General features: G+C 32.3%; 1 protein-coding gene across 4 annotated transcripts in view; it reads right to left on the bottom strand.

The window, feature by feature from the left end:
• LOC139512748 (neuroendocrine convertase 2-like) overlaps window positions 1-13485 on the bottom strand; it is a 55613-nt gene that overhangs the window by 31132 nt on the left and 10996 nt on the right. For all 4 annotated transcript variants that reach the window (XM_071300617.1, XM_071300620.1, XM_071300619.1 and 1 more), the window contains exons 8-9: window positions 3297-3469; window positions 1282-1408 (exon numbers count right to left, since the gene is read on the bottom strand). In XM_071300617.1, the coding sequence (XP_071156718.1) occupies window positions 1282-1408; window positions 3297-3469 (300 nt within the window). The remainder of the gene's footprint in view (window positions 1-1281; window positions 1409-3296; window positions 3470-13485) is intronic.

Below are 13485 nucleotides of genomic sequence, written 5' to 3'. Positions count from 1 at the left end.
CTGCTTACATATAAGTTAATAAAGGAACATAACTAGAGATCTGTAAAAGTGATGCCACTCAAATTATAATTTGATCTGTGTTTTATGGTAATAAGCATTGTGTATAAGTTCCATAACATGTGATTGAGACAAACTAAAGTTAGAGAATGAAAACAAACTTTCAGGGCCTTTTATAGCTGACTATGTGGCATGGGCTTTGCTCATTGTTGAAGGCCATATGGTGACCTATAATTTCTGTGTCATTTTGGTCTCTTGTGGAGAGTTGTCTCATTGGCAATCATACCACATCTTCTTTTTTATATTTTGGATGTACAAATGTATGATTGGACAAGGATAACACTTAAAGCCCCTTCGCCTAGCCCAAAGGGCATAAAAAATAAGATGTCTGCTCGGCAAGATAAACAAAATTTCAATGTAAGAGTTCTTTGAAATGAACTATTTTGTCAGAACACCATAACCACACCAAGATTGGCATAATAAGGCTTAGTTCAAACTAACCTAGCATACACTTAAACAACTCATACAATTAGTTTCGTGTGACCTGTTTTCACCTAAAAAATTCATAAGTTATATGACCATATAATATTTCTATATCAATCAAATGAAAGTCTATCTAGAAAAACATAACCTGTATTTTTTTTTTTAAATGAACTGTTTAGTTTTGATAAATGTTGATTTATAAAATGAATATTTTCCCTCAGTTTTACAACTCAATCTTTGGAAATTTATAAGAATTTTATGTAAAATGAAAATTTTATATCATGGATGCTTTGGGCTTAACAACATAAGCCCGTGCATTACAGCCAATTCCACTGAGTGTGTAGGCAAAGGTAATATCTTTGGTTACCTTGCTTGCTAGCTGAACCGTGAAGTCATTTTAAGGTTAGGTAAACTACACTACTTCAAGAGTAGACTAGTCCAACAGCTAACCAATCTATCTGTCTGTAGGACTAGGTTTATTTCAAAGGAGGGTAGTATACCTGACTTAATATTGCATGACTTAACGGTTCAGCTAGCAAGTAAGCTAACCAAAGAAATTACCTTTGGCTACACACTCAATGGAATCAGCTGTAAAATCTGTTATAACTATTAGTTAAAAGTTTAACATGGAATTCCTATGCAAAATCTCAATTGCATCATACATTTACTGTGGTTTTATTGAAATGTGATCACCAATGAGAATCCTTCATATTTCAACTGATTACTTTATAATTCAGATAGACATTACTTATTATACACTGATTATCTGATACCTTACAAAACCAACAACTGTGTATATACCTGCTACAGAAATAACATATCTATTGGTAACCAGTCTGTCATAAGCACAGCTGTCTACACTTATATCTTTTTCATCACCACTGTTTCCTGTGGCAAAAACATAAACAGATCCAAGGCCTCCTCTGCCCTGAAAGTTGAATAAATCCAGTTAAATTTACAGAAAAGATAATTTGCATACCAGTAATTATATAATTAAGAAATAAAAAGGATAATAAAATTGAGAATGGAAATGGGGAATGTGTCAAAGAAACAACAACCTGATCAAAGAGTAGACAACAATGGGTCTTAAATGCAATGAAAAACGCCCACACCTGGAGGCTTTCTTTAGCTGGCCACTAAAAAAAATTGTAAACTAGTTCAGTGATAATAGTTTTCATACTAAACTCCAAAATATACACAAGAAACTAAAATTCACAAGAATGTGTCCCCAGTACATAGATCCGCACCGTTCAGTTGACCGTGAAAATAGGGTAAAATCTCTAATTAGGCATTAAAATAAGAAAGATCATATCATAAAGAACATGTTTAATAAGTTTCAAGTTGATTGGACTTCAACTTCATCAAAAACTTCCTCGACCAAAACTTTAACCTGAAACGGGGCAGATGGACGAACGGATGATGGACAGACCGACAATCAAACAGACAGATGGACGGCCTGACGAATGAACGAACGGACGCACAGACCAGAAAACATAATGACCATAAATGGGGCATAAAAATCATATTGAAATTTTAACTTTATTTCTGAATTTTTGAGAGAAAAAAAATTTTGGAAATTTTAACTTTTTTTTTCTTTTTTTTTTAAGTATTATTAAATTTTAAAAAAAAATTTAAAATTTTTTTTTTTGTAGTTTTGCATTTAAAATTTTTAAATTATTTACAAAATTTTCTTTTTAGTCCAACTGCATGCATGGCTAAGGGTTAGTTGAACAATAATTATACATTTTATAAAGTCAAACTAAGGGGGTTAGCCATGCACGCATGGCTAAGGGTTAGTTCAACAATAATTATATATTTTATAAAGTCCAACTAAGGGGTTTAGCCATGCACGCATGGCTAAGGGGTAGTTGACGAGTAATAATATATTTTATTACATCCAACTAAGGGTTAGCCATACTTGGGTTTACATCAATTACAGACTACACCCTATATTTCCCTGGCAATTTGAAGATCATCATATTTGAATAACTTCATAAAATTTATCATTGTTTTTTAATTATCTTTTATAACTAAGGCTTAGAACAACATACACAAAATCATTTCATATTCCATAATATATAATTATTCCAGATTCAATTAATTCCTTGTTTATAAGACAAACAAAGGCCAGAGGATCATATATAAGACAAGAAATAATGTACTTTAAAGTTCTCTACATTTTACCGTTCAACCAACTTGGAGTAAAAATATGCAAAATTTGAATATGAAGTTCTCCAAACCCTTTAAGTACACACCTATGGTAAAATATGAATACAGTGTATGTCAGCTGATTGGCCACATAATGATTTGTTTTGGCAGTTCCATTCATAATCAAAAGACTGAATGAGATTATAATTTGTTAAGTGCAAGTTTCTTAAATAAAAGTGAGACTTATTGAATTTGTTCAATAATCAAGAAATCAATTAATCAATTATACAAATAAAATATATATAGATCTACAATATTTATGTGTGGCTTTTATCCACAAATACTTGTTACATGATAAAAAATCAACCTCCTTCATTGCTGAGTGGCATATGAACAATGATCAATTACCTCTTTTCCAACACAGTAATTACATTTTCATAATTATTTAACTTGACCATGATTTGTATTAGTATGTTATGCATGTCTTTTACATCAATATCTATTTATGTTCAATTATGGATAGAGCAAAATATGCCTTCTCCTAGATTGCTTCGATAATTCATGGAATTCTTTGATTTATATGGATTTTCTAAAAGGTTAGTCTGTTACGCCTAAAATACCAGAAAAAGTAATACCTATATGAATTTTATTCAAGGGGAGATAAATACCTCAGTAGTTCCCTTTATGAATGCATCCTCTTGATTTTTCTCTAATTTGTATGTTTTAGTGCCAGTATGAAAATTAGCGAAACTGCAGGAGTAAACCTGAATACTATCCATATGATGATAGAATGCTCTCACATCAAACGTATCCCAAACAGCTGTAGAAGCTATCTTTATATCTAAAAAGAAAATAACAAATGAAATACAGTCACAATAGTCAAAGAGCATGATTGCTTTGAGGGATATGATTGCCATTGTTTTCATTGATACATGTATTAGTATTATTTTCGAAAATAATTCAACTTCACATTTATTCTTTTATTATAAGGTATTTCACTTCGTACCTTATCGCCTATTTTCCTGCGTGAATTCTAGGAGGAATCCCATTTCTAACTCTTTAAATATTTAATTTCCTTTGGGTCAGTGGGCATGACTCCTTTCCTTACACATTCCTCTGTATAAATTGCGATCGCTTTTAATATAATACGATGTCTATCGTCAGAATAAGTTAATCTTTCTCGACGTATCGTCATATTTTGATTAAGAATTGACAGAAATATAAGAGAGACAACTCAAAGCGATATGAAAGATTCCATTTCAGCTGAAGGGGTGTTCTATTAACACCTTTACATTGTGGACTACATTTGTCTTAATTTAAATGATGCATATGATTTAAAATTATGCAACAACAATACCATCAATTGTAGCAAAGATGTTTATCTAATTTTAATTAACAACCTAGATGGTTCTCCATTTCTTTCTGAAAGTACAATATCAAATATCAGTTTCATAACGGTATGATAAGAAAAACTCCACTTCAGTTCTATTATCAGATACAGAAATAGATTTATCGGAATTCTGGGGAAGTCCATTTGATGTGTTTCTAAATTTATAAAAGCACTATATACATAAATACTGCTTAATTCTGATTTTCCATGTTGTTTTAAAAAACATGCATATAAGTCGAGGGAAAACGAACAAAAGAAGGAACGAACAAACTAACAGACAGACGAACGCACATAGAAGAAAACATAATGCCCATAAATCATTCCACCCGAAAAGATCTATTTTGATACACAAATATGCAAATGCTGTTTAAAATGTCATTTCCAGTGTCAAAAGATAGCTTATTGTACGCTGATTTAAAAATATATGGTTTCTAGACATTTTTTTTAAATAATGGAGATAATCTGTTACTTCCGGTTTGAAAAATGTCACTTCTGGTATTTTTTTATAGTTTACCTGACACTGATCTGAAAATAGATGGTTCTATACAATTGTACATTACAAAAGTACAAAAAATAGCTACTTCAGCTTTACACAAGGTCACTTCAATTTGAAGGTCATAATCCAAGACCTCAAATCAAATCAAATCAAAAGACATTAGGTCTTTTATATATATGGTGAATGAGTTATATCACCATAAGCGTAATTCTATATATAAAAGGGGAGAAAACTCTAATTTAATGTTAGTTTACCTTTTCAACCAAAAAGTATGTGTTACAACATGCCACAACTAACAATTCAGTAAAAAAATGTGATTGATATCTTGTACGGTTTTTGAAGAGAAAATCTAAATTAAGAATGTGACCTTGAACACTGACCTTGACCTAATTTCTTCTTTTTTTATCCGAGGACCTCAAATTAAAAGACCCTTGGGCTCTATCACTTATTGTTTTCGAGTTAGAAATGCATATCACTTATGTCAAATGCATTAGGGGAAATAACTCTCATATGGCTTCTCCGGATAGCTTCAGTCAAAATAAAATGTATTTGAAAAATAAATTTGTTGCTTTCTTTTATGTTGCAAAGCAGATCTCATTACAAGAAAAAAAGTGATCAGGGAGATAACTCCTACACATAATTTTTTTTCTTTTTAAAGGGTGAGTTTTAAAAGCTTTAAGACTGTATGATATTATATACAAACTAGAGGCTCTAAAGAGCCTATGTCGCTCACCTTGGTCTATGTGCATATTAAACAAAGGACACAGATGGATTCATGAAACAATTGTGTTTTGGTGATGGTGATGTGTTTGTAGATCTTACTTTACTGAAAATTCTTGCTACTTATAATTTCCTCTATCTATATAGACTTGGCCCTTTAGATACAGAGGAAAATATTTACAATAATTTACCAAATTAATGAAAATTGTTAAAAATTTACTATAAAGGGCAATAACTCCTTAAGGGGTCAACTGACCATTTTGGTCATGTAGACTTATTATTAGATCTTACTTTGCTGAACATTATTGCTGTTTACAGTTTATCTCTATCTATAATAGTATTCAAGATAATAATTATATATAACCAACCAGATGCTCTGCAGGGCGCAGCTTTATACGACCGCAGAGGTTGAACCCTGAACGGTTGGGGCAAGTATGGACACAACATTCAAGCTGGATTCAGCTCTAAATTTGGATTGTGATTAAATAGTTGACACAGCATAGGTTTCTGACACAGAATGAATGTGGTCTAATGAACTTAAAATATTTTTTTTGCCTTTGAGCAATTCACTATGCTGTTGAATATTAATCCTCTCAAAAAAATGTTTGAAGAAATTTTCTTTTTATTTATGAAATCTGAAATGAGAAAAATTTAACCCCCACCCCCATTCGTTTCACATCCCCCTTTCCCTTTTTCCAAAACTGATCTCAATTCAAATTTCTAATGGAGTTTGCAACAATAACTACTCATTTAAATACATCATAAAATATTAAAATGTAAAATAAAGTGCTTGTTATCACTGAATGGTAAAGATTGTTTTAATTTATCAGTTGGTAGAAAAAGTGAATATACATTGTATATTGTATAAAACAATGATTTAAGTTGATTCAACTACTATTCTGGACAAAGAAAGATAACTCCAATTGAAATATTAATTATATATCTGTATTGTATAAAACAAAGATTTAAGTTGATTCAACTACTATTCTGGACAAAGAAAGATAACTCCAATTGAAATTGCAATTAGATATTTCTTGCTATTGCGCAATACTGAGTAATTGAAAATATTTGCTATTGCACAATACTGTGCAATTGAAGATTTCTTGCTATTGCGCAATACTATGCAATTGAAAATTTCTTGCTATTGCACAATACTGTGCAATAGAAGATTTCTTGCTAGTGGTGAATACTGTGCAATTGAAAATTTCTTGCTATTGCACAAAACTTAATATAATAATTTTGGATCCTGATTTGAACCAACTTGAAAACTGGGCCCATAATCAAAAATCTAAGTACATGTTTAGATTCAGCATATCAAAAAAGCCCAAGAATTCAATTTTTGTTAAAATCAAACTTAGTTTAATTTTGGACCCTTTGGACTTTAATGTAGACCAATTTGATAACGGGACCAAAAATTAAGAATCTACATACACAGTTAGATTTGGCATATCAAAGAACCCCAATTATTCAATTTTTGATGAAAAATCAAACAAAGTTTAATTTTGGACCCCGATTTGGACCAACTTGAAAACTGGGCCAATAATAAAAAATCTGAGTACATTTTTAGATTCAGTATATGAAAGAACCCAAAGGATTCAATTTTTGTTAAAATTAAACTAAGTTTAATTTTGGACCCTTTGGACCTTAATGTAGACCAATTTGAAAACGGGACCAAAAATTAAGAATCTACGATTCTACATACATAGTTAGATTCGGCATATCAAAGAACCCCAATTATTCAATTTTTGATGAAATCAAACAAAGTTCAATTTTGGACCCTTTGGGCCCCTTATTCCTTAACTGTTGGGACCAAAACTCCCAAAATCAAACCCAACCTTCCCTTTATGGTCATAAACCTTGTGTTTAAATTTCATAGATTTCTATTTACTTATACTAAAGTTATTGTGCGAAAACCAAGAATAATGCTTATTTGGGCCCTTTTTTGGCCCCTAATTCCTAAACTGTAGGAACCAAAACTCCCAAAATCATTCCCAACCTTTCTTTTGTGGTCATAAACCTTGTGTCAAAATTTCATAGATTTCTATTCACTTAAACTAAAGTTATAGTGCGAAAACCAAGAAAATGCTTATTTGGGCCCTTTTTGGCCCCTTATCCCTAAAATGTTGGGACCAAAACTCCCAAAATCAATCCCAACCTTCCTTTTGTGGTCATAAACCTTGTGTTAAAATTTCATTGATTTCTATTCACTTTTACTAAAGTTAGAGTGCGAAAACTAAAAGTATTTGGACGACGACGACGCCAACGTGATATAGTGCGGTGACAGAAGTGTAAAAAGTCGTCTAGATCGCGAGTTTAATCTCCCCAAATAACACATGGCTAAAAATGGTCTTAACTTGAAGACAAATATGTCTTCTTTAGTTTTTGCCCTGTCGTCAGAATTTCGTACAGTCACTTTTTTCTAAAAAGTCGTTTTAATGACTGGTAGTATATTGGAGAGTTTCAACCCCCCTTTTTCAAAATGAAAAAAATGGGTATGTTTGCTTACATTTAATTGAAATAGTTTTTCCTGAAGCTATTTTTACATGTCAAAATATGCTATTCAATATTTTATTTTCTTCTAATCTATAAAATTTGTGAAGTTTAGACTATTTAAAATTGAGGTAATTTTAATTGCAAATTCAGACTCAAACTTTAGTTTCTTCTTCATAGTAGTAATTAAAATTATCCCATAATATTTTAAACATATAGTATTTAATAAAACTAATAAGTGATAAAAAATTTCGGAACCAAAATATGAAAAAACCCTTAAGAAATCAATGGAAAAAGAATGGAGTGAAAAATCTTCAATTTCAACACGGAACTCAATCACTTGCCTTCTGTCCCATTTTGTGTATTAGTCAATAATTTGCTCTCAAATGATATATGAAATTACTACCTTTTTCGCTATTATATACACATATTTTCAATCAAAGTGCACTGATATATGCCACATACTTTGTTTGTGTATGTTTATATTCTATGTTTTTTCGTTATAAAACATCAAATATACTTTGTCAGAAAAGTCTTATTGTAAAATCAAAATAATTGACGGATAGTTTCAGTAAATATTCCGTGATATGTCAAGTCCTTTGCAACTTGCTCGATTAAGTCCAAAGAACAGACAAAAGTCTTTAAATTTTACTCAGTGAATAAAAAATATGCTAAAAAAAACCTCAATTGAAATTTTGAGTCAATTTACCAGTTTAGGGAAGTCGACTTTTGTATCTGCATTGCATAAAAGATTGGATGAGGGGAACATCAAGATGTTTCATGCGATAGCTGTTAATTTGAAGAACTCCGTGCAGGAAGTTTGACGACATACAATTATCTGACTGTTGTCCCTCAGTTTCGGGTATTCAGTGTACACGTTCTAGAATGCAGTCGTTCATCTGGAGCGCTTGTATATTTTGTTGCAACAAAACATTTTAGAAAGATAAAAAAATACTCAAGTTTGAATCGGATGAGTGCATTGAAAATGTTTTATCCGTGTCAGATATAGTTAAAGTTGAAATAGTTTCCCGTCCATCTTTTAAACTTCAAGCACTCTGTCATTTTGGTTGCATTACAAAATATTTGCTAAAAACGACTCTGAAAAAAAAAAAATCCAAACCCGTGGAAGCAGATATTTCAGAACACGATACTGCTTTTACTAATTCTATTTTGGCTATTGACAACGATTTAATGGTCATTCCTCATGGCACCGTTACTTGATAAATATAGATCATACTTCGGGCTGATTCTAATTTAAAATAGTCTACATGTAAAATGCAGTCTAAACTCATTTATTTCTGTAGAAAATCAGTTGTCGAACAACTTTAACAAGTTCAAGGCAAATATAACATACTATTTAGTAGCAAATTAACTATTTTAGATGCCATATAAGCTTTTAGTCAATTGAAAACTGACCTCAAAATCTCAATGTCAACTGTAATAGACACAAAAAACGGACAGATATTTAATTCCGCTGCAAGTATACTTAGAAAAGACATCGAAACTCTAAAGAAGACTACCCAACTTTGGATGAATTGTTTCTTCCTTCATAATTCAGTCAATGCCTTCGTATTTATTGCAATTCATTCTATGGTTACTCAATGAAACTGCATACAGCCAAGACTATTCTCAGGAAATGGCACCAGAGAAATTGTGGAAATGCTAAGCAATTGTTGAGGCAATCATTTTTGTTTTACTCCTTTTCATTTAGGATTGGCTTTACACATGTAGTGTGTACAAGATAGTGTGTACTTCTCGTATGATGTTTCCCCAGCATCTTTGCAGGCAAGCATATGGATGTCATCACACCTTCCTAAACCCCCTTATTGATCTTTGTTAAATCTTGGATGAATTGATAGGGATGGTTTGAAGCTGGTATTTATTAGGAACAATTAAATATCTTCGGATTTCCTACAATACTTGTCTGTACTTGTAAAGAAAAACTCAAAATAACGTGTTTGCTTTGAGCAGAACCTTTCATGTGCAGACCTGTAGCCATAAGTGAAATGTGTAGAAATATTAAAACATGTCAAAATGTTAGAAATTATTATAAATTAAGGAATGTATCTCCCTCATGCAAAGCTCTGATTCATTTCACGGATTTGGCTTTACGTTTTGGAACTTTTGGATTATAGCTCTTCATCTTTAATATAAGCTTTGGATTTCACATATTTTGGCCACGAGCATCACTGAAGAGACATGTGTTGTCGAAATGCGCATCCGGTGCAGAAAAAATGGTATCGTTATTGTTATTGTGACAGTTGATGAAAATGAACATGATGGAGATAAGGGTTGATTTGGTATAAAGCTTGTTGCACTGGTACACACGAATCCAGTCACGAGGTTAGGGGATTGTTGGCGTGCCCTTAAAAAAGTTAAACCCCGCCACTATCTGTATGTGTCAGTTTTAAGTTACGGGACGATAATGCAGTGTTTGTCGTTTGTTTCTATATACTATATTAGTTTCTTTATTATTTATTTTGTACATTAATCAGGCCGTTAGATTTTTTGTTTGTTTTACATTATTTTATTCGGGAATTGAAGACTTTGCAGTATGAATTTTACTCATTGTTGAAACCGGTACGGGACCTATAATTGTTTTGTGTCTCATTTGGTCTCATTTGGAGAGTTGTCTCATTTGCAATCATATCACATCTTCTTTTTTTATATGGAATACTTTTGAAGTTTGTGGTACGTTGCAAGGAAAACTAGAGGCTCTAAAGAGCCTGTGTCGCTCACCTTGGTCTATGTGAATATTAAACAATGGACACAGATGGATTCATGACAAAATTGTGTTTTGGTGATGGTGATGTGTTTGTAGATCTTACTTCACTAAACATTCTTGCTGCTTACAATTATCTCTATCTATAACAGTACTTTCTGTGGAAAATGTTATTGAAAATCTTCAAATTTTAAGAAAATTGTTAAAAATTGACTATGAAGGGCAATAACTCCTTAGGGGGTCAATTGACTATTCTGATCATACTGACTTATTTTTAGTTCTTACTTTGCTGTACATTATTGCTGTTTACAGTTTATCTCTATCTATAATAATATTCAAGATAATAACCAAAAACAGCAAAATTTCCTTAAAATTACCATTTCAGGGGCAGCAACCCAACAACGGAATGTCTGATTCATCTGAAAATTTCAGGGCAGATAGATCTTGACCTGATGAACAATTTTAACCCTGTCAGATTTGCTCTAAATGCTTTGGTTTTTGAGTGATAAGCCAAAAACTGCATTTTACCCCTATGTTCTATTTTTAGCCATGGCGGCCATCTTGGTTGGTTGGGCGGGGCACCGGACACATTTTTTAAACTAGATACCCCAATGATGATCTTGGCCAAGTTTGGTTAAATTTGGCCAAGTTTGGTTAAATTTGGCCCAGTAGTTTCAGAGGAGAAGATTTTTCTAAAAGATTACTAAGATTTACGAAAAATGGTTAAAAATTGACTATAAAGGGCAATAACTCCTAAAGTGGTCAACTGACCATTTTGGTCATGTTGACTTATTTGTAGATCTTATTTTGCTGAACATTATTGCTGTTTACAGTTTATCTCTATCTATAATAATATTCAAGATAATAACCAAAAACAGCAAAATTTCCTTAAAATTACCATTTCAGGGGCAGCAACCCAACAACGAAATGTCCGATTCATCTGAAAATTGCAGGGCAGATAGATCTTGACCTGATGAACAATATTACCCGATGTCAGATTTGCTCTAAATGCTTTGGTTTTTGAGTTATAAGCCAAAAACTGCATTTTACCCCTATGTTCTATTTTTAGCCATGGCGGCCATCTTGGTTGGTTGGCCGGGTCACTGGACACGTTTTTTAAACTAGATACCCCAATGATGATTGTGGCCAAGTTTGGTTAAATTTGGCCCAGTAGTTTCAGAGGAGAAGATTTTTGTAAAAGTTAACGCCGGACGACGGACGCAGGACGACGCCGGACGCCGGACGCCGGACGCCGGACGCCAAGTGATGGGAAAAGCTCACTTGGCCCTTTGGGCCAGGTGAGCTAAAAACGGGGGATAAAGTTACAAAACCTATAATGTAATAGATATTAACAACACAAATACACAACAAAAGATAATACTATGGTAGCAGTAATAATTGTGAAACAAAAACAAAAAGCAACGAGTAGTCTATAAAAAACCTGAAGTATCCGCAAATTCAATTTGAGGTCATATTTGACTGTAGTGTTTTATGGCTTTGGTTTGATACCTCACCCAATATGATAGTTTAACAAATAATTTTAAAGTATTGTCCTGCATGACACTTGATTTTTACCTAAAATTGATATTTTTCGTAAGGTTAAGGTGCTCTTAACATTTTATAGGTTGAAAACTTGATTTTTGAAGTTTTGTTTATATAACGTTGTTTTAGGATTTTTTTTGATAAAAAAATCTTAATGATTAAGGTTTATGTATAATAACAAACATTACTAAAGCCAAAACAGTATCATTTGTATTTAGGTAGAGTTTAGAAATAGAAAAAAATGTCAAAATTGAAACCCACCCAAATTTTCACAAATTTTTACATATGACCTTTGACCTCAATTTAAAAAAAATGTGACCATATCAAGTCCTGACGACAGGCATATTATTATAGTACACGATTTCCTCTTTCCAATGATATATTATGTAGGTGTGTGTTCGGTGGGGAGATTAAATTCCAAAAAATCTGCCTTCAGTCACCGCACTAATAGCAATATACGACAAAAAATTAAAATTTTTGCGGTCATATAAAAACCGCAAAACTTCTTTAAAAATTACCAATTGGGGGCAGCAACCCAACAACCAGTTGTCCAATTCATCTGAAAATTTCAGGGCATATATATATTGACTTGATAAACAATTTAACTTTGTCAGATTTGCTCTAAATGCTTTGGTTTCAGAGTTATAAGCCAAAATCTATATTTTACATCTATGTTCTATTTTAAGCCATGGCAGCCATCTTGGTTGGCTGGCCGGGTCAACGAACACATTTTTTTAACAACATACCTTAATAATGATTGTGGACAAGTTTGGTTAAATTTTACTTGGTAGTTTCAGAGGAGATGATTTTTGTAAAAGATAACAAAAATTTATGGAAAATTGTTAAAAATTTACTATAAAGGGCAATAACTCCTTAAGGGGTCAGTTGACCATTTTGATCATGTTGACTTATTTGTAGATCGTACTTTGCTGAATATTATTGCTGTTTACAGTTTATCTCTATCTATAATAATATTCAAAATAATAACCAAAAACTGCAAAAGTTTCTTAAAATTACCTATTTAGTCGCAGCAACCCAACAACAGGTTCTCGGATTCATCTGAAAGTTTCAGGGCAGATAGATCTTGACCTGATAAACAATTTTAACCCATGTCAGATTTGCTCTTAATGCTATTTATGGTTTTATAGATATAAGCCAAAATCTACATTTTACCCCTATGTTCTATTTTTAGCCATGGCGGCCATCTTGGTTGGTTGGCAATATCACCGGACACATTTTTTGAACTAAATACCCCAATGATGATTGTGGCCAAGTTTGGTTAAATTTGACCTAGTAGTTTCAGAGGAGAAGATTTTTTTAGAAACGTAGTTAACAGACGCCGCCATACGACAACAACGACAACGGAGGACGGACACAAAGTGATGAGAAAAGATAAGCAACATCTTCTGAATCAAAAATACAGAGCAAGAAAAAAATTGCTGAAAAAAAAAAATAGATAGTTAAATCTTTAATTTATGTCTCTTCCTTCACCCCCAA

Source organism: Mytilus edulis, chromosome 2 (genome assembly GCF_963676685.1).
Source record: "Mytilus edulis chromosome 2, xbMytEdul2.2, whole genome shotgun sequence".
In the NCBI taxonomy this organism is placed as follows: domain Eukaryota; kingdom Metazoa; phylum Mollusca; class Bivalvia; order Mytilida; family Mytilidae; genus Mytilus; species Mytilus edulis.
This window is presented reverse-complemented; position numbering and strand designations above follow the sequence as displayed.